We start from the raw sequence: 20162 nt of genomic DNA, 5'->3' as shown, positions 1-20162 counted from the left end.
GCTGTCCAGCCGCCCGTCATGGCCAACAGCAGCAGAGACCGTGAAAGGGCTGGGGCTCTAGCTGGTGTGGGGATGGCCATCTTCAACCTTCTTGTTTCTGGTCAGACGCAGCCCAGCAGGGCAAGAGTGGAGCCAGGCTCCCGGGAGCATGTTCTGCTCTGCTGCTGCCCTCTGCCCCGAGCTCGGCCAGAGCCTTCAGGGCTTCAGGCCCTTGTCAGCCAATCTGTGCCCCCAAGACCTCAGAGGGGAGAGATCATGTGGGTGCCTAGTCTGGGCCTCAGGAGGCCCTGGGGAGGGGGCTTATGGGAGGGCTCAGACGCCCCTCCCCGGGATCCCTCCTGCCCTTGCTCCTGTTGGGGTGGGCACGGGTCCCTGAGCCCTGCCCCCGCCCCGCCCACAGGGAGCATGTGCAACATCGACATTGATGAGTGTGCGGACAGCCCCTGCCACAATGGGGGCACCTGTGAGGACGGCGTCAACAGCTTCACATGCCGCTGCCCCGAGGGCTACCACGACCCCACCTGCCTGTCCGAGGTCAACGAGTGCAACAGCAACCCCTGCATCCACGGGGCCTGCCGGGACGGCCTCAATGGGTACGGGCCGGGGCACAGCCGCCCGACGCGCCGCGTCCTCGGAAGCGCTACCCCAGGGAGGTGGCTGCTCGGTGGCCGGCGGGTGGCAGGCCAAGGAGGTGCCAGCGCAGAGCTCCCACGGGCCAGCAGTGGGCCCCTGGCTGAGTGGGAGGGCGCTCCCCCAAGCACTGACCCGCTGCCAGGGCCTCAAAATGTGCCGTCTGGGCACAGCTCCTGGTCTGTGCCCATCGCTGTCCTAGGCTCCGTGTGGTCACTGGCCACTTTGGTCTCGGGAAACATGTTTGTGCCAAGGCAGCAGCCGGGGTTTCTGTGACGTTGTGTCATAATGAGAGACGATTATTTTGGTCTTTGTCCTGGTTCCTGCAATCACTCAGGTGTACAAAAGTGGAAGGGGCAGCTTCTGTTATTTGTCCAAGTCCCTTTCAACTGCACCTGAGTTTAGGAGGCTGCTGGGTCACCTCAGTGTGAGGCTGGGTGCCCAGATCCATGTGATGAGGGGGCTGGATCTTGGGGTCCCACCCTGACCTGCAAGGAGGGAAGAGGGGCTGCTGGCAGGGTGAGCTTCTCACCAACAGCCAGTGATGTAATCGGCCGTGCCTATGTGAGGACGCTTCCAGAAAAATGTTCACAGGGAGTTCAGAGAGCTTCCGGGCTGGTGAACGCAGCTAGGACGGCAGAAGCTCTGAGCCCCTCCCCATGCCTGGCCCTGTGCACCCCTTCTGTATGACTGTTCCTGAGTTTAACCTTTTATAACAAACCACTCATCAAGTAAGTGAATTGTCTTCCTGAGTTCTGTGAGCCATTCCAGCTAATTGCGGAACTCAGGGAAGGGGTCTGATTCAGAGCTGCTTGGTCAGAAGTACAGGTGACAACTTGGGACTTGCAGTTAGTGTCTGACATGGGGCCAGTCTTATGGGACTGAGCCCTTAACCTGTGGGGTCCACACTAACTGCAGGGAGTCAGTGGCCAAATTGAATTGTAGGAGACCCAGCTGGTGTTTGAGAGCTGGAGGGTTTGCTTGGTGTGCGAAGAAGCCCATGCACACATGGTGTCAGAGTATTAGTGTAGAGAAGAAACACAAGCTCACCTCTAGTTTTTGACTCTCATCACATGCGCAGCACTGCTCCGTCTCGATGGGGCCATTGAAATGGGCACGGACCCCATGTCCTCTTTTTGCACAGAGAGGGTAAGCACTCTTTTGAGGCCACACAACAAGTGAAATGGGCACTGTCCCCAATCTGGCTTAACAAACCCTCACCACTGTCTTGGACAAGGTGGGCTATTTAAAGGAGTGTAAAAGACTCTGAGGGTCAGAGTGGACCAGCATCTCCATACAATCAGATCATAGGATGGTGGCAAAGCTGGGAGTGCCCATAGCCTGGGCCCTCCGCTCTTGGGCCATACCTGAGCAGCAGTGTGGTCACCTCTGCAGGTACAAGTGTGACTGTGACCCCGGGTGGAGTGGGGCAAACTGTGACGTCAACAACAACGAGTGTGAGTCGAACCCCTGCGTCAACGGGGGTGCCTGCAAGGACATGACCGGTGGCTACGTGTGCACCTGCCGAGAGGGCTTCAGCGGTGAGAGGGGCAGGCGCTCCCAGCGCAGAGCGGACCTTCTGGGGCAGTGGGGTGGGCAGTGCCGAGCCAGGTCACGGGCATACGTCTGCTGGGGTTGGCCCCAGGCAGTGCAGTAGGGCCTGGCCATGGCACCCAGGGAGATGGATACACTGACTGCTGTCCCTCTCTGTATAGGCCCCAACTGCCAGACCAACATCAACGAGTGTGCGTCCAACCCGTGTCTGAACCAGGGCACCTGCATCGATGACGTGGCCGGATACAAGTGCAACTGCCTCCTGCCCTACACAGGTGAGGGCAGGGCCTTTGATCGGGCGCAGGGCCTGTGCAGGGCCTGGGCCGCCCTCGGAGCGGTGGCTGAGGGCACGGTGGTGGGTGGAACCTTTGGTGGCAGAGCTGGGAGCTGGGCCTGGGCTGTGGGTTCATGTTTGCACTGCCGTGGGCCCTGGGGCCAGGCCGTCCTCCGCATCCGCTGGCCGAGCCTCAGGGCTTTCTTTGATGGCGGGCCCTCTGTGTGTGGAGAACAAGGAGTCTTCTGTTGGCACTGTGAGCCGCAGACGACGTGTCCCTGGTTGTCTCAGCCTCAGCCGTTGGCCAGGGGATCACCCAGATATGGTCCCCTCCTTAGAAGAGATTTACCAAGTTTTAAAAGATAGAAGCCCACAACCACCTGGGCCACCAGGCCCCGCTGGGAGTGGGCAGAGAGTGCCACCACTGGGGACAGTTCTGGTCCTGGAGGTCCTGAGAGGGCCCTGCCTGGCCTGGCCGGCAGTGATGGGGGCCTGTGACTGCGGTTCTCATGACATTGGGAGGCCCGTGGCCAGATCATTGTTTTTTTTTGAGCAAAGCTGGGGACCTGGACTTTCTCTCCTGCATCGGTGAACAAACTCCCCTCGGTGGCTGTCCATGGGCCTCTGTGCCCAGGGCACACCCCAGTCCCTTTCGGCCACGTTGACATCGGAGGCGGAGGGCCAGCGGGGAGGAGCCGGCCTGTGCTGACCTGCTTCCCGTCTGCCCGCTTCCTGCTTCCCTCTGCACAATTGTCGGAAACTCTGGCGAATTTCCGGCCTGCCCAGGTCGCCGTGGAAACCGATAGAAAGAAAGGCCCTGGACAATCGCATGGAGGGGCCGGGGAGATAGCAGCCGTGAGGAAGATAATGCTTCCGTGCTGCCTGGGGACTCAGCCCCCACGGGCTGTAAACAGGAAACCCTCCATCGGGCAGTGGAGGAAAAGTCACCGGTGTGCGCAGTCCTGGCCATACTCCCGTCCCCGTCCCAGGGGTCCTGACGCCGCACCCGATGCCCGCCCCCCCCCCCATAAGTAGGACGTGCTTGAGGCTGAGGCTGGCATGTCCCCTGTCCCCCGGCAGCAGAGGGCTCGTCCCTGCTGTCACGGCCTCCGTTCAGTGCCCCCCCCCCATGACGGGCACTTGCTGCCTGTGACACAGAGCCCCTGGGGTTAGATCCTAGGCCACCCGCTCAGTGCAGGGCGTTCTGCCACCAGGAGGCGGGGCGGGGCGTGAGGTGGGAGCAAGGCCAGGGCCCCGCGATGTTGTGGAGGGCACAGTCCGAGCCCGGTCCTTACTCCTGGTGCTCTTGGCGCAGTGAGACCCAGGCAGGGTCCTGTAGCCTCAGAGGGCGCCAGGGGTTCATCTGATTTGTCTTCAGTTCAGCGTTCACACAGGACTCCAGAGCGGCGCCATATGCCCTCCTGCGGAGCCACCCAGATGTGTTCTGATGGTGGAACGACCGGCAGGCCGTGGCCACGTGGCCTCTGCCACAGAGCTTTGACCCTCTGGGCTGGGGCTCACCTCCTGTCCCTCCTCCCCTCAGGAGCCACGTGTGAGGTGGTGCTGGCTCCGTGTGCCCCCGCGCCCTGCAGGAACGGCGGCGAGTGCAGGGAGTCTGAAGACTACGAGAGCTTTTCCTGCGTCTGCCCCACAGGCTGGCAGGGTGAGCCGGTCTGCTCCCTGCGGCCCTGGCTCGGGCCAAGTCCCAGGAGGCGCTGGGACAGGGAGGATGGGAGGTCCAGGGCACACAGGCATCTCCGGAGCGAGAGTTAGCAAGCCCCCTCTTTTTGGAGATGAGCCAGGGGGCTGCAGAAGAAGGAACTGACCTTGCTGAGCCCTTCCAGACTTGAGCATCGAAATCTTGCTTGGCCCCAAATTGGGGGACACCAAGTCGGAGGGCCCTTCCTTCTCGGGATGTCCCCAGAGGACTGTCCTCCAGCTGCGGAGGCCCGGCTTCTCGGGGGCAGGGGAGAGGCCTGTGGGGCGCGGGGCTAATCTGACTGCCCCCGCTCCGCCTGCAGGGCAGACCTGCGAGGTCGACATCAACGAGTGTGTGAAGAGCCCGTGCCGCGGCGGCGCCTCCTGCCAGAACACCAACGGCGGCTACCGCTGCCACTGCCGGGCCGGCTACACCGGGCGCAACTGCGAGGCGGACATTGACGACTGCCGGCCCAGTGAGTGGCCAGGGCGGCGGGACCGCCAGGCTGCCCTGCCCGCCCTGCCCACCCGGCCCACTCCAAGACCCCCGGACCTGTCTCCCCAGGCGGGCTCAGGGCAGGAAGCTCGTCGGTGTTGGACAGGAGGGTGGACATGGAGCACCTGGGGCGGGGTTGGCCCAGGCAGTGTCCGGCATCTCTCCAGAGAGGCCTGGCCCCCTCGGTCCAGCTGGGCCCCCCAGGAGGGAGTGCTGGGGACCGAGCGTCACTGTGGGCCTTGCATGGACTGAGCTGGGTGGTTCCAGGTGGCCTCTGAGGCTCTCGAGCCAGACTGCAGGGCTTCAAGCGCGTCCCAGCATCTCCCAGCCAGATTCCAGGACTCCTCGCGCGCTGCCATGCCCGGCCCCTGTTCAGCATGGCGCTTGCTAGTCCTTGTCCCGACCACCCCTGAGCCTGGTTCACAGACCTCTGGGGTCCAGAGAAGCCAAGTATCTTGTCTGGTGTCACTGACGAGCAGGAAAGACTGTGACCCCAACCATGATTTGTCTCCTCATTAAGCCTGTGTGTCCTCCAGCTCTTGTGGCCTGGGGACTGGGAGCATATGGGGGTGTATAGACCCCAAGTACGGGAGAAGGGGCGCCGTGCAGCCTTCCAGGTCAAGGGCTTCCGGCCAGACCCCTCTGTGGCCGTGGGGGCAGTGCCAGGAGCCCTCCCACTGTTGGTCACCTAGGCAGTGGGGGTGGTGCCCACCCCTCAGACCTGTCCTCCTGTCCCCTCCAGACCCGTGCCACAACGGGGGCTCCTGCACAGACGGCATCAACACAGCCTTCTGCGACTGCCTGCCTGGCTTCCGGGGTGCCTTCTGTGAGGAGGATGTCAACGAGTGCGCCAGCAACCCCTGCCGCAACGGTGCCAACTGCACTGACTGCGTGGACAGCTACACCTGCACCTGCCCCGCTGGCTTCAGCGGGATCCACTGCGAGAACAACACGCCTGACTGCACGGAGAGGTGCGTGGGGCTGCGGCCATCAGCACAGGTGCCGTGCAGGGCGGTCCTGCTCCAAGGGAGGGCTGGGGGCAGGTGGGATGCACAGCGTCCAGCAACCGGTGCCCCCGAGCAGGTGTCCGCCCAGTCTAGTTGAGTTAGACGTTGTTTGTTGTGTTGCCATGTTCCTCCTGGAAGAGCCATTGTCCACTGACCAGTGTGACTTGGAAGCAGTAACCCTGGTAGTTTATCCTGAGGAACTGGACCAAGGACCTTGTAGCCCATCTTGTTTCCCTTTTTGCCTTGGCTGCCAGGAAGCTCAGTATGAATGTCATTCTTGTCTCTTTTTACATAATTATCTCCTACATTGTCTATGCAGTTCTGGTTTCTCTTTCATTTTTTATCTTAACCACTCTTTACCTTAATGTGTTATAAAGCCCTTCTCAACGTGAATTATAAAGAAGGCTGAGGAGAGAGTATGACATGATATGAGAGAGCCTGAGGTCCCTGGCCCTGCGTTGGGGACCTCCTGGGACTCCTGTCGGCCTCCTGAGGTCAGCCAGGCTGCTCCTGGCCTGTCCTGGCACTCAGGCCCCCTAGCCACGCTGCGTCAAGAGGGAGAGGCCAGCACGGAGGCACCTGCTTGGGCACCCTGCTCACCTCCCCACCGCTGCCTACCCTCCTCCAGCTCCTGCTTCAACGGCGGTACCTGTGTGGACGGCATCAACTCCTTCACCTGCCTGTGTCCACCTGGCTTCACAGGCAGCTACTGCCAGCACGACGTCAACGAGTGTGACTCTCGGCCCTGCCTGCACGGTGGCACCTGCCAGGACAGCTACGGCACCTACAAGTGCACCTGCCCGCAGGGCTACACAGGCCTCAACTGCCAGGTGAGGGGGGCCGCGCGGCCGGGCCTGCCCACATCGGCTCCAGCTGCCCTCCCCGCCCCGGGTCACGGGAGAGCACACCAGGCTCAGGGGGCGGGGATGGCCTCAGTCCGGTGGCTCCTGGGGATTTGGGCTGCCAGCCTGGTGCCCAGCCCTGGGCCCTGCTGCCAAGAAGCAGTGAACAGGGGCCTTCCAGGTCAGGCAGCAAAGCTTTATGGAGAACCAGGACTAGGTGACCTGGGGGAAGACAACTAAAAGCTGGTGTCTTTATGGAAGGTACGTAAAAAAGTACTGGAGATTTACCTTCGTTGAAGGTTTTCACATAAGACACTGGTAACAGAAGAGTTCCGACAAAGTTGTTTGCTTCTGAAGAAAAACTTTTCCTTGAATGAAAGGCAGCTAGTGGTCCGGATTCACTGAGGGCCCAGAGCAAGAGAGAGACCTCCGCTCCACCCCAGGCTGCTCCCTAGCAGGGGGGCCCAGGGGCCTCAGTTTCCATTTTCGTGGGAGGGGGTCACGAGGCACCCTGGGCGGAGGTCCTCTGCCGGGTGGGCGGCCCTGTGGGAGCTGGCCTGGGTGGGGCTGCCGGAGCGAGGCTGAGCGCTGCCTTCCCCAGAACCTCGTGCGCTGGTGTGACTCCTCGCCCTGCAAGAACGGCGGCAAGTGCTGGCAGACCAACACCCTGTACCGCTGCGAGTGCCACAGCGGCTGGACCGGCCTCTACTGCGACGTGCCCAACGTCTCCTGCGAGGTGGCTGCATGGCAGCAAGGTAACTGGCTGTGTCCCGCCCTGGCCCAGGCTTCCCGGTGCCCCCAGGACGGGAGCCCCGGCCTTACACTCCCTGCCGTGTGCCCTACAGGCATCAATGTCACACACCTGTGCCGGAACGGGGGGCTCTGCATGAATGCGGGCAACACACACCACTGCCACTGCCAGGCCGGCTACACGGGCAGCTACTGCGAGGACCAGGTGGACGAGTGCTCGCCCAGCCCCTGCCAGAATGGGGCCACCTGCACCGACTACCCTGGCGGCTACTCCTGCGAGGTGGGGACCTGGCCTTCATGAGGGTGTGCATGTCTGGGTCGGGGGAGGGGGTGTCACCGAGGGCCAGGCCCTGGTCTGAGAGCCAGCGCAGCAGGGAAAGGTAAGCCCAATAGATGTGTATCCCTTTCAGTCCCACTAAGGGAGGGCTGGGGTAGTCAGGAAAGGCTGCCTGGAGGAGTCGTCCTGTGGGGGCATCTGGAAGAGAAAGAATATGCTGAGAATTGGGACAGGGTTTTCTCTCCCCCAGGTTTGCCATGGGGCCCTCCTCTATCCTAGGGGACGGGGCCTAACCCCCAACTTAGGCTGTGAACCACAGCCTACTGGGGCCCTTCCTGGGGTCTCCATCTGGGTCCACCAGGTGTGAGGAACCCATGGCTTTGCTAGACAAGAGGGCAGCTCACATGGCCCTGTCAGCCTGCACAGGGGGTGGGGGGGCCTGCACCCTAGCTGTCCACTGACCACAGGCCCTGCCCCTTGCGGTCCCCTGCAGTGCGTGGCTGGCTACCATGGGGTGAACTGCTCCGAGGAGATCAATGAGTGCCTGTCCCAGCCGTGCCAGAACGGGGGTACCTGCATCGACCTCACCAACACCTACAAGTGCTCCTGCCCCCGAGGCACACAGGGTAGGCGCTGCCACACCCCAGGGCCAGGCGTCGGGGAACTCGGGCAGGCACAGGGCTGACCAGGAAGGGGCTGAGAGAGGGAGCCTGCCGGATTGGCCGCCAGCATCCTTCTGGGCATCTGTGGTCCCAGTCCTGACCCCTGACCGAGGGGGCACGCTTGGGAGGAGTGGGGCTGGTGAGCAGCCAGCACAGGGTCTGATGGTGCCGGGCCCCTGCAGGCGTGCACTGCGAGATCAACGTGGACGACTGCAGCCCCCCCATCGACCCCATCTCCCGGGGCCCCAAGTGCTTTAACAACGGCACCTGCGTGGACCAGGTGGGCGGCTACAGCTGCACCTGCCCGCCTGGCTTCGTGGGTGAGCGCTGCGAGGGCGATGTCAACGAGTGTCTGTCCAACCCCTGTGACACCCGCGGCACCCAGAACTGCGTGCAGCGCATCAACGACTTCCACTGCGAGTGCCGTGCCGGCCACACCGGTGAGTACCCTGGCCGGGGCCGGGGGTGGGGGCCGGGGGTGGAGGGCCAGCCCCTCACACCCGCTCTCATCCCCAGGGCGCCGCTGCGAGTCGGTCATCAATGGCTGCAAGGACAGGCCCTGCAGAAACGGGGGCACCTGTGCCGTGGCCTCCAACACCGCCCGTGGGTTCGTCTGCAAGTGCCCCGCGGTAGGTGCTGCCAGGGCAGGCGGTGGGGAAGGCCCCGCGCGGCCAAGGGCTCCCTGGTCTGAAGGTGACAGGAGAACGTCCTCACTCAGTGCATCTTGGGGTGGAGGGCCCTGAGCCTGGGCTTGTCCCCCTACCAGAGGGCAGAGGCTGGCTTGAGTGTCTGACTCCGTCCTCCTCGTTCTCTTCTAGATCATGTGTTTTGTGTCAATAAACTACTTTCATAGCAGCTTCAGGGTTATAGAAAAGCGGTGCGGGAGAGTCCCCACGCACCCTTCCCACCACACCCAGGTTCTCCCATTACTAGCATCTTGTCGTTGGATGGTACACTGTCACAGTCCCAGCGTTGATGCATCGCTAAGTCCGCTCCTGGCGTCCGGCCTCCTGTGGGCTCTGATGCAGGCCCGGTGTCACACCTCCACCAGAGCAGCGCCACGTGGAGGTTTTAGTGCCTAAAATGTACCCCTTGCTCCGCCTGTGCTCCTTCCCTTCCTCCCTCCCGACCCAGGGCAACCCCTGCGCGTTTTTTGTTGAAAGGCTTTCTTTCAAGGAGTCGTGCTCCCCGGGGAAAGACTGCCAGCCCTTCTTCTGGGTGGGCGGATGCGTGGCTCAGCCAGGCCTGGGTGCGTCCCAGCCCACCCTGATACCCCCTGCCCGCATCCTTTCCCCCGGCAGGGCTTCGAAGGTGCCACGTGTGAGAATGACGCTGGCAGCTGCGGGAACCTGCGATGCCTGAACGGCGGCACCTGCATCTCAGGCCTGCGCAGCCCCACCTGCCTGTGCCTGGGCCCCTTCACCGGCCCCGAGTGCCAGTTCCCGGCCAGCAGCCCCTGCGTGGGCGGCAACCCCTGCTACAACCAGGGCAGCTGCGAGCCCACGCCCGAGAGCCCCTTCTATCGCTGCCTGTGCCCCGCCAAGTTCAATGGGCTCCTGTGCCACATCCTGGACTACAGCTTCGGGGGCGGCGTGGGCCTCGACATCGCCCCGCCGCAGGTAGAGGAGGCCTGCGAGCTCCCCGGGTGCCGCGAGGAGGCCGGCAACAAGGTGTGCAGCCTCCAGTGCAACAACCACGCCTGCGGCTGGGACGGCGGCGACTGCTCGCTCAACTTCAACGACCCCTGGCAGAACTGCTCGCAGTCACTGCAGTGCTGGAAGTACTTCAGCAACGGCCACTGTGACAAGCAGTGCAACTCGGCCGGCTGCCTCTTCGACGGCTTCGACTGCCAGCGTGCGGAAGGCCAGTGCAAGTAAGGCCAGCAGGGATGGCTGCTCCTCACGGCACGGGAGGAGGGAGCCACCACTCATGGGGCAGGGAGAGGAGGGAGCCACCACTCACCACTCACGGGGCGGGGAGAGGAGGTCGAGAGAGTGGGCAGAGGCGGAGGGAGGACCCTGAGCTCCCGTGCAGAATGGCGTGCGGCCAGAGGCTGGCCAAGGGTCTCCCGGTGGACAGGGCAGGCACAATTCCCTGAATGTGGCCCGGGGAGGGCAGCAGGATGGAGGTGGGCAGGTTGTGGCTCCGGGGCTCCAGGCGCAGAAGGAGTCCTGAGCGTGCCCTGTGCCCGCAGCCCCCTGTACGACCAGTACTGCAAGGACCACTTCAGCGACGGGCACTGTGACCAGGGCTGCAACAGCGCCGAGTGCGAGTGGGACGGGCTGGACTGCGCGGAGCACGTGCCCGAGCGGCTGGCGGCCGGCACGTTGGTGCTGGTGGTGCTCATGCCGCCCGAGCAGCTGCGCAACCACTCCCTGCACTTCCTGCGCGAGCTCAGCCGCCTGCTACACACGAACGTGGTCTTCAAGCGCGACGCCAGCGGGCAGCAGATGATCTTCCCCTACTACGGCCGCGAGGAGGAGCTGCACAAGCACCCCATCAAGCGCTCTGTGGATGGCGGGGCTGTGCCCGGCACTCTGCTCGGCCACATGAAGGCCACGCTGCTCCCGGGGGGCGAGGGCGGGCGCCGGCGCAGGGAGCTGGATCCCATGGACATCCGAGGGTGAGTGAGCTCCAGCGCGTCTCCCCGCCCCAGCCCCGGCCAAGGCCTCCCCGACCCTCAGGGCTGCCCCCGAAGGAGGAGGTACACTCTCCACTCGATGGTGAAGGAGACCGAGGTTCCAAAAGGACCCAGGACTTCCGGGTCCTGTGATGGACAAGGGGCAGAGACAGCATTCCCACCGAGGGCTCTTGATTCCACAGCCCATGCCCTGGGGCCTGGGGTCAGCTCTTGGAGGAGGATCGGGCCTTGAGATCTGTCTTTCTGAAATGAGGAAGAGGGATGTTCAAGGGACGCACAGGGCCAGGGTGGGAGAGCACTTTGAGGGGTGTCCGTGATGAGCACCTGAGTGGGCCCAGCTAGTGCTGGTGCTGGACGTGGTGGGCGGCAGGGGCCCTGTCCACCTTCTGGGTTGTTTCCAGTCTAGACCCAGCTCCCTTCCACCCCTCGGGTTCTGGGAGCATCTCTCCCGCAACTCACTGGGGTGATGCCATGGGGGCAGGACTGTTCCTCCAAGGCAGCTCGCTGGGTGGGCGCAGGGAGGAGGCTGGGTTCTGAGCCCCCTGACCCTGCCGTGTCCCCCAGGTCCATCGTCTACCTGGAGATCGACAACCGGCAGTGTGTCCAGTCGTCCTCGCAGTGCTTCCAGAGCGCCACGGACGTGGCTGCCTTCCTGGGCGCGCTCGCCTCACTGGGCAGCCTCAACATCCCCTACAAGATCGAGGCAGTGCAGAGTGAGTAGCCCGCCCCTCTTGGCCCGCCACACGCCCTCGGGCGCTGTTTGCTTGTGTTTGGAGGAATCCGCCTGGGAGGGGCTGAGTCTCCCAGTGACCCCCACCCCAAGATGCCCTGTGTGCTGTTTGCCACCCACAGGCACGTGTCATGCCATCCAGAGTTTGGGAAGCGCGTTTCTGGCATTTTCTGCCTGGCATGCTCCCCCTACCCATAGTGACAGCTGTCTGCAAGGCTGGCCCAGGGGAACCCGCCGGGAAGTGGGGGCCTTTTCCCTCCCCACCCCTTCTCCTGATTTTTCTTTGTTGGGTATTATTTCAAAATCATTACAGCTTTTTAAAAAAAAAAAAAAAAGGAGAGAGGGAGAAGAATTGATCGGTGTCATGTGAAGTGTTGAAGTTTGTATCTCGAAAATCCCCCTAAATCCTTTGTCTTAACAGCTCAATGCGAGTGCAGTGATTTGAAGTCGACTAATCCTCCTCCCTTAAAGGAGAAAAAAGTGAAAGCCGGCTCCAGATAGCCCGCTGGTGCAGGAGAGAATTTAGCGATAGTTTGCAATTCTGATTAATCGCGTAGAAAATGACCTTATTTTGGGGGGCGGGATGGAGGAGAGCAGGCGAGGAGGCACTGGCCGTGGAGCCAGCGCGCTGCCCCCCGGCCGCCAGCCTGCCTTGTAGCGCTGCCTGATGTCCAGGCGCCTGCCCGCGGCCCCTGTGCCCGCAGGTGAGACGGTGGAGCCACCCCCGCCCCCGCCGCTGCACTTCATGTACGTGGCCGTGGTCGCCTTCGTGCTGCTCTTCTTCGTGGGCTGTGGGGTGCTGCTGTCCCGGAAGCGCCGGCGGCAGCATGGCCAGCTCTGGTTCCCCGAGGGCTTCAAGGTGTCGGAGGCCAGCAAGAAGAAGCGGCGGGAGCCCCTCGGCGAGGACTCCGTGGGCCTCAAGTTAGTGGACGCTGTGGGCTTGCGGGAGGCGGGCTGCCCTGCAGACCCCGGTCTCCCCGGCAAGCTGCCTGAGCCACGGTCTCGGGGGTTTTCTGGGGAGCCCTGCTCAGTCCTGCTTCCCTGACCCTCCGCCCCCAGGCCGCTGAAGAACGCCTCGGACGGCGCCCTCATGGATGACAACCAGAACGAGTGGGGCGACGAGGACCTGGAGACCAAGAAGTTCCGGGTGAGTCGGGGGCCCCAGCACTTCCCCAGTCCCCTGCCCACCCTGCCTGGGCCCGGCAGGACATGCTTCTCTGCTTGACCCCCTTCCTTAGTTCGAGGAGCCGGTGGTTCTTCCCGACCTGGACGACCAGACAGACCACCGGCAGTGGACCCAGCAGCACCTGGACGCAGCCGACCTGCGCGTGTCCGCCATGGCCCCCACGCCACCCCAGGGCGAGGCCGATGCCGACTGCATGGATGTCAACGTCCGCGGGCCGGGTAGGTGCGGCCGGACCCCTACTCTGCCCCCAGGGGCTCCCCGGCCGGGTCAGTCTCCTCAGGCAGCCTGCGCTTCCCTGACCTCATGATCCACCTGTCTCCCGCCCCTGAGCGCTCGCAGTCGGTACCTGGAAGCTTAGCCAGGAGGGGCAGCGTGCTCCAAGGTCTCAGCGGGATGGGAAGTCCCAGGAGTCTCGCTGCCTGTTCACTGGCTCCCTCCTCGGGGTGCCTGTCTAAGCTCACTCTGCCCTCCAAGTTGATTTCTCCTCCCAAAACACTCCTTTTAAGACACTCAAACTGTTGGTTTTCTAACCACCCATCTCTCACTTCGTCTTTCGCCTGGACGTGTTGTTGGTGAAGATCTTGAACAGGTCAGAAAGCAGAGCCTCGGGGTCCCTGTTGCCCACCTGCAGGCTGGCCACTGGACTTGACTGGGAAGCTTGGATTGATTCCGTTGGCCCCAGGCAGCATGGCCTTGTGTGCAGGGCCACCATGGGCCACATGTCCACAGGGCTGCCCACCAACCGAGGGCCATTGTTACTGCCCAGAGCAGCTGCTGAGGGCTGGCCTTTCTGACCAAGCCCCCGCCCTTGTCCCGGCCTCCCTGCAGATGGCTTCACACCCCTCATGATCGCCTCCTGCAGTGGAGGGGGCCTGGAGACAGGCAACAGCGAAGAGGAGGAGGACGCACCGGCGGTCATCTCCGACTTCATCTACCAGGGTGCCAGCCTGCACAACCAGACGGACCGCACCGGTGAGACCGCCCTGCACCTGGCTGCCCGCTACTCGCGCTCCGACGCGGCCAAGCGCCTGCTAGAGGCGAGCGCTGACGCCAACATCCAGGACAACATGGGACGCACCCCACTGCACGCAGCTGTGTCTGCTGACGCCCAGGGCGTCTTTCAGGTGGGCAGCCCACCCACCTCCCCTCCTCCTGAGCAGGGGCAGCTGGTGTCCTTCCTCTGCACTTGGAAGGAGGCACGAGGCCAGGAAGGTCATCAAACCCCACGCGTCTTCCTCACAGGGAAGCCAGGCAGTCCAGCAGGAGGCCAGGGGGACCTGCAGGGGGCAGGGCCTCCCCGCCTCACCCAAGACAGGACCCCGATGTCCCTCTGCGTCTGCCCCTCACGGCCTTGTTCCCCACTCTGCTTTGGCCGCAGGCGTTGCCTCTGGCGTTGGGGCAAAGGGATGTAGGCTGCTACTTGCAGCCTGCAAACCTGGGGCTCTGGCCTTGCCGAGGATCCCAGGACAAGGGGGGATTAGGGACTTGGATGCCTGGGTCTCTGGGGACTGTCCTTGGCAGAGGCTCCTTTTGAAAGCTGCCAGCCAGTCCCCCTGCCACAAACCCCCAGGCTATGGGCAGCACTGCTCTGCACAGACGGGCAGGTAAATGGGGCACAAATAGGGGAGTTTTATAGGGATTTATTAATTCTTAACATGTCCTTCTATGAAAATAAGAAATTTTTTGTTCTTTTTAAATGGAGGTGCTGGGGATTGAACCTAGGACCTCATGCATGCAAAACACATGCTCTGCCACTGAGCTACACCCACCTGACTGCCCCCTATTCCTGGGGAAATAAGAAATTGAGAACAGTCTAACAAGCTCCTGGAGGCAGGCTCTGGCCATGGTGGCACTGGTGGCCTTTCTGACACAGGGGTACCTAAGTTCCCATGGGTGCTTTGCAGGAGTTAAGTCCAGTCCTGCACTCAGCTTGGCCCCCAGTGGAGTTCTTCCCTCCCTGTGCGCCCACTCCCCACTGTCCAGCCTTGCTGGGGCCATTCAGACCTCCGGACGGGCTGCTTCCAAGTCCAGGATTGATTCCTAAGAACATGTTCCCAGCGGGGGCCTCAGGCTCACATCTGCTAAGGCTGAGACCTTCCCTGTCTTCTAGATCCTTATCCGGAACCGAGCCACCGACCTGGATGCCCGCATGCACGACGGCACGACTCCGCTCATCCTGGCCGCCCGCCTGGCTGTCGAGGGCATGCTGGAGGACCTCATCAACTCCCATGCCGACGTCAACGCTGTGGACGACCTGGGTGAGCCGGCTGGGCCCTGGCCACGGGGTGGGGTGTGGGCGCCCGCGGCCACCTGCTCTTCCCAACCCACTCTGCGTCTCCAACACAGGCAAGTCCGCCCTGCACTGGGCCGCCGCCGTGAACAACGTGGAGGCTGCGGTTGTGCTCCTGAAGAACGGGGCCAACAAAGACATGCAGAACAACAAGGTGGGTGGGGGGCGCTGGCTGGCAAGTCACTTCCCCTAGCGCCCTTCCTGATCGTGGGACGCCCCCAAGCCGATGACTTCAGCTCCAGGAGAACCTCTGGGCACTTAGACGCAGACTCCTCAGCAGGGTGCCTTGTGTCGGGGCTCTCTCCCCTTCATTTCGTATCTACAGGTCCCCTCCCAAGTGCGGGGCGTGGGTCCCAGCAGTGGATGGGTGGCTGCAGCTGTCCTGTGTCACTGTGACCTGGACCTCATCCTCTGTTCCTGGCTGTCACCCGGCAGGGTGGGGGGTGACCCAGGTGGTGCAAATTGAGCTGAGGCTGGTGGGGGTGGGGGGCTCTGCATTCTGAGGTCCTCAGTTGGAAATGCAAGGGCCGCCTTGCTACACATGGACTAGCCTCTTGTCTTGCTCAGCGTCGCCATGATCTGTCCCTGAGGCTAAGGAAGCTCTTCCCAACCCCAGTCTGACCCCGCATCTCCTGAACCTACCTTGGATTCCTCTGTGTGCCAAGCCCCACCCCACACTTCACTGGCCTATGGCTGCATTTCAAACGGGTCTCCCTCTCACCTGGGTGAGGGAACACTGAGTGCCCAGTGGGGCTGAGGCATGATCCCACCTCCTCCTGGAGAGGCTGAGCCTCAGAGACGGAGGGTCTGGCCAAAGGGACTGTCATGGTATGGCAGCAGCCGTTGCCACGGCCTTGTGTGTACCAGGCAGACACCATCAGGTCTCACCCTCCACACAGCAGCCTGGCAGGGATACGAGGCATGTCTGCTATGCAGATGAGGAAACTGAGACCCAGGGAAGGAGCTCAGATGTCAGTGTCCCTCAGGGACCATCCGGTGTCCATAGTTGCTCAGACCCCCACGTCCCTGAAATTGCGGCCATACTTGCATCTGCGCCATTTTGGAGGGAGGGAAGAGGGGCCACGGCTTAACTTTCCAGTGGAGTCTGCGACCCTACAGGGCAAAGCCTTACTGATTAAGAATGTAGGATCCCACAGACCATCTCTGGGTGGGTCTTAGAAGATGTAGTTAAGGTGTTTAAGGCTTTTTTTTTTAAGACTTAACAGTCCAGGTAGAACACTGGAGAGGGTCCACAGCAGGGAGGTGGGGGTCAAACTGCTGGTTCCTCTAGTGACAGGGCATTGATGGACCACTGGTCAGGGGACTCCAGGGACGGGGTGAGGAAGGGGTGCTCAGGCACCTGCAGCTGGTGGCTGGGCGTGGTGTCCACGGGCGAGGAGGAGTAGCTGTGCTGCGAGGGCAGCGTCAGGAACTGGGCAGTGGTCGTGGGTGGGGTGACCATGATGAGGGTGACCCGCTCACCTGCTCCCTGTCCATTCCCCCAGGAGGAGACGCCATTGTTCCTGGCCGCGCGGGAGGGCAGCTACGAGACCGCCAAGGTGTTGCTAGACCATTTCGCCAACCGGGACATCACAGACCACATGGACCGCCTGCCTCGCGACATCGCGCAGGAGCGCATGCACCACGACATCGTGCGGCTGCTGGATGAGTACAGCCTGGTGCGCAGTCCCCAGCTGCACGGCGCCGCCCTGGGTGGCGCGCCCACCCTGTCTCCCCCGCTCTGCTCACCCAATGGCTACCTGGGCAACCTCAAGCCGACAGTGCAGGGCAAGAAGGCCCGCAAGCCCAGCACCAAGGGCCTGGCCTGCGGCGGCAAGGAGGCCAAGGACCTCAAGGCGCGGAGGAAGAAGTCCCAGGACGGCAAGGGCTGCCTGCTGGACAGCTCCAGCGTGCTGTCGCCCGTGGACTCCCTGGAGTCGCCCCATGGCTACCTGTCGGACGTGGCTTCCCCACCCCTCCTGCCCTCCCCTTTCCAGCAGTCTCCATCCATGCCCCTCAGCCACCTGCCCGGCATGCCTGACACCCACCTAGGCGTCAGCCACCTGAGTGTGGCAGCCAAGCCCGAGGCGGCGGCACTGAGCGGGGGCGGCCGGCTGGCCTTCGAGGCGGGACCCCCACGCCTCTCCCACCTGCCTGTGGCCTCCAGCACCAGCACAGTCCTGGGCAGCGGCGGCGCAGCTGTGAATTTCACCGTGAGTGGGGCCACAGGCTTGAACAGCCAGTGCGAGTGGCTGTCGCGGCTGCAGAACGGCCTGGTGCCAAGCCAGTACAACCCGTTGCGAGGGAGTGTGGCACCCGGCACCCTGAGCACACAGGCCCCCGCCCTCCAGCACGGCATGATGGGCCCGCTGCACAGCGGCCTGTCCGCCAGCGCCCTGTCCCAGATGATGGGCTACCAGGCCCTGCCCAACACGCGGCTGGCCACCCAGCCCCCCCTGGTGCAGACACAGCAGCAGAACCTACAGATGCCACAGCAGAGCCTGCAGCCTCAGCAGAGCCTGCCAGCGGCCAGCCTCCAGCAGCCACAGAGCCTGCAGCCGCAGCCACCGCAGCCGCTCCTCGGCGTGAGCTCGGCTGCTGGCAGCCACTTGGGCCGGAGCTTCCTTGGTGGGGAGCTGAGTCAGGCAGATGTGCAGCCCCTAGGCCCCAGCAGCCTGGCGGTGCACACCGTCCTGCCACAGGATGGCCAGGTCCTGCCCACATCACTGCCGTCCGCGCTGGCCCCGCCCATGACCACTGCCCAGTTCCTCACGCCGCCCTCGCAGCACAGCTACTCCTCCTCGCCGGTGGACAACACGCCCAGCCACCAGCTGCAGGTGCCTGAGCACCCCTTCCTCACCCCGTCCCCAGAGTCCCCTGACCAGTGGTCCAGCTCATCGCCACATTCCAACATCTCCGATTGGTCCGAGGGCATCTCCAGCCCGCCCACCAGCATGCAGTCCCAGGTCACCCACATTCCGGAGGCGTTCAAGTAAACATTCGGCCGCCCAGAGGGACCCTGCTTCCTTTCCCAAGCCCTGCTGGGGCGATTGCGTGCGCTCCGTGGATGCTGCGGCCGACCAAAGGAGGTTTTTTTCAAGAAACGTGTTTTTATACAAAATAAGAGAACAAGGATTTTTAATTTTTTTTTTTTAGTATTTATTTATGTACTTTTATTTTACACTGAAACACTGCCTTTTTATTTATATGTACTGTTTTGTATGGCAGCAGGTAGACTTTTATCTGCTCCAAGAAAATAAACTAGTTCTCAGTCGTGATTTTTCCTACTTAGGATACAGAATCCTAGGTATTTGTAAAATATAAACAAAGATTCATGATTTATACATGCCATTTATTTATTGATTTCCTTTTTTTTTAATCCAAAAAGAAATGAGGTTGAAGAAGGGAGGTTTGAACCAGTTTTCAAAAAGTTGCTGGGGTGCCTGGCCTGTTGTGATCTCCCCAGACGTGCCCCCCAACCCCCAAACCCGGACCCTCCCGGCCCCCCCGCTCCTCCCAGCACCACCTGCATTTTATGGGAAGATGCATCTAGAGACAACGAAGCAAAACTTTGACACCTTTGGCACGTGGGTTAATTTGCGTCTAAAATAGGAATGTAAAATGATGTGGTTTATGCGTTTTGGTGTTCCTTTAAGTGACTTTTAAAAACATGCTTTTAAAAATGTGGCCTTGGTGTATACCAAGGGTACATTTCATGGTACCAATCATGAATCTTTGTTTTGGGTTCAGTATTATGTAGTTGTTCATTGAGCTTGTGAGTTCTTGTTCCTTCTGGAGGCTCCTCTGCCCGCCCCCTACCCTGCCCCCGCTGATTCTGAAGCATGCTGTAGAGTGAGAAGTTGGAGATGTGGCCGTGTGGTACCCACCTTTGGACACCATGGTGGGGAGGCCCACTCTCTTCTGGGGAAAGACACTGCCTGGGCTGCCCCATTGGAGGCCTCACAACCTGAACTGCATCTTCCAGGTTCAGCAGAAGATGGACAGGCACTCCTGGGGCCCAGCCGCTAATGGGCCCTGGTATTATAGGAGACTTGGAGAAACATGGCTGGGTCCAGCCACCGTGCACAGAGCCCTCGTCCCCCAGCTCGGTGGGGTGCTGGGGGCGCTAGGAGCCTGCTTGTGGGCCACCCCTCCTGGTTTAGGGGGGTGTGTGCCTGGAGGAGGAGCAGATTCTTGATATAGTATCAAGTGTAAGCCTGTGGCGGAATAAACGTCTGTAAATACATTTTTAAAGGGGATTTTGTTTAAGAAATCTGAATGAAAGCAAATCTGTCGGGACATGCTAATAAGGAATGTCGGACGGAACCCAGTCCTCGAGACCTGTGTCTGCTGGACCCGTAGATCCTATGAGCAAACCCAGGGAAGGGTCTGCCGCCCCACCCTCTCCCGCTCCGTCGGGCAGCACCACCTCCTCAGGGCAGCTTCTCTGGCCTCACCAGGGGCGTTTGCCATCCCTAGTGGGCATGACCAGACACTGCCTAAGATGTTGCTTCCTATTGTGTTTTATAAAATAGAGTGTAGTTTACATAAAAAGGAAACTTTTCAAAAACATTATCTACATGCAAGAGGGTAGGTGATGTAAATGATGTATTTTTTTCATCTTTTTTGTTAACTGATTTGCAATAAAAATGGTCATCCAGGTTTTGCTAAACTTGGCTGAGGTGCTGGCTTGCTTCCTGAGAGAGGGAGGGCACGCCGTTCTGCTGTGCAGTCACGCGGAGTCCCTGGCCCGTGAGTGCCGGGGTCACTGTCTCAGAGGTTGTACAGTGGCCCTGTCTGCCTGGGCCAGCCTCCATGCGGGGAGGCAGAGACGCAGCTGTGAACAGGGCATGTGCAGCCCTGTCTTGGGAGACTCAGCCACCCTGACACCAGGCTCCAGGCTTTCCCATCCATCAGTGCCTCAGAGGGTGAAGGCACCACATCCCCAGCCTGGGGACTTTGGCAGGGAGGCTGCTGTAGGCAAGAGGGGCACAAGGAGGGCCTGGAGTAAGCCAGACCCTAGCATGCGAGCAAAGGGAGCTGCAGAAACATCTCAGCAGGGGCACCATGGGGGTGACAGAGTAGGGGAGGTTCTGTGACCACAGGGGGTGCTGGCTGAGCAACA

At 61.7% G+C, this 20162-nt stretch overlaps 1 protein-coding gene across 1 annotated transcript in view; it reads left to right on the top strand.

The window, feature by feature from the left end:
- NOTCH1 (notch receptor 1) overlaps positions 1-19709 on the top strand; it is a 47357-nt gene extending 27648 nt beyond the window's left edge. Inside the window, exons 13-34 of the mRNA XM_031450858.2 lie at positions 401-593; positions 2026-2171; positions 2346-2459; positions 4002-4121; positions 4480-4632; positions 5395-5623; positions 6288-6489; positions 7103-7256; positions 7347-7531; positions 8022-8154; positions 8373-8630; positions 8707-8819; positions 9492-10063; positions 10385-10813; positions 11396-11544; positions 12266-12482; positions 12621-12708; positions 12800-12965; positions 13576-13871; positions 14858-15005; positions 15094-15191; positions 16543-19709. Coding sequence (XP_031306718.1) covers positions 401-593; positions 2026-2171; positions 2346-2459; positions 4002-4121; positions 4480-4632; positions 5395-5623; positions 6288-6489; positions 7103-7256; positions 7347-7531; positions 8022-8154; positions 8373-8630; positions 8707-8819; positions 9492-10063; positions 10385-10813; positions 11396-11544; positions 12266-12482; positions 12621-12708; positions 12800-12965; positions 13576-13871; positions 14858-15005; positions 15094-15191; positions 16543-18033 — 5654 coding nt within the window. The 3' untranslated portion in view covers positions 18034-19709. The remainder of the gene's footprint in view (positions 1-400; positions 594-2025; positions 2172-2345; positions 2460-4001; positions 4122-4479; positions 4633-5394; positions 5624-6287; positions 6490-7102; positions 7257-7346; positions 7532-8021; positions 8155-8372; positions 8631-8706; positions 8820-9491; positions 10064-10384; positions 10814-11395; positions 11545-12265; positions 12483-12620; positions 12709-12799; positions 12966-13575; positions 13872-14857; positions 15006-15093; positions 15192-16542) is intronic.
- Positions 19710-20162: the final 453 nt, after the last annotated feature.

Source organism: Camelus dromedarius, chromosome 10, assembly GCF_036321535.1.
Source record: "Camelus dromedarius isolate mCamDro1 chromosome 10, mCamDro1.pat, whole genome shotgun sequence".
NCBI lineage: Eukaryota > Metazoa > Chordata > Mammalia > Artiodactyla > Camelidae > Camelus > Camelus dromedarius.
Note: the sequence above shows the minus strand (reverse complement) of the source record. Positions and strands in the feature narration are given on the sequence as shown.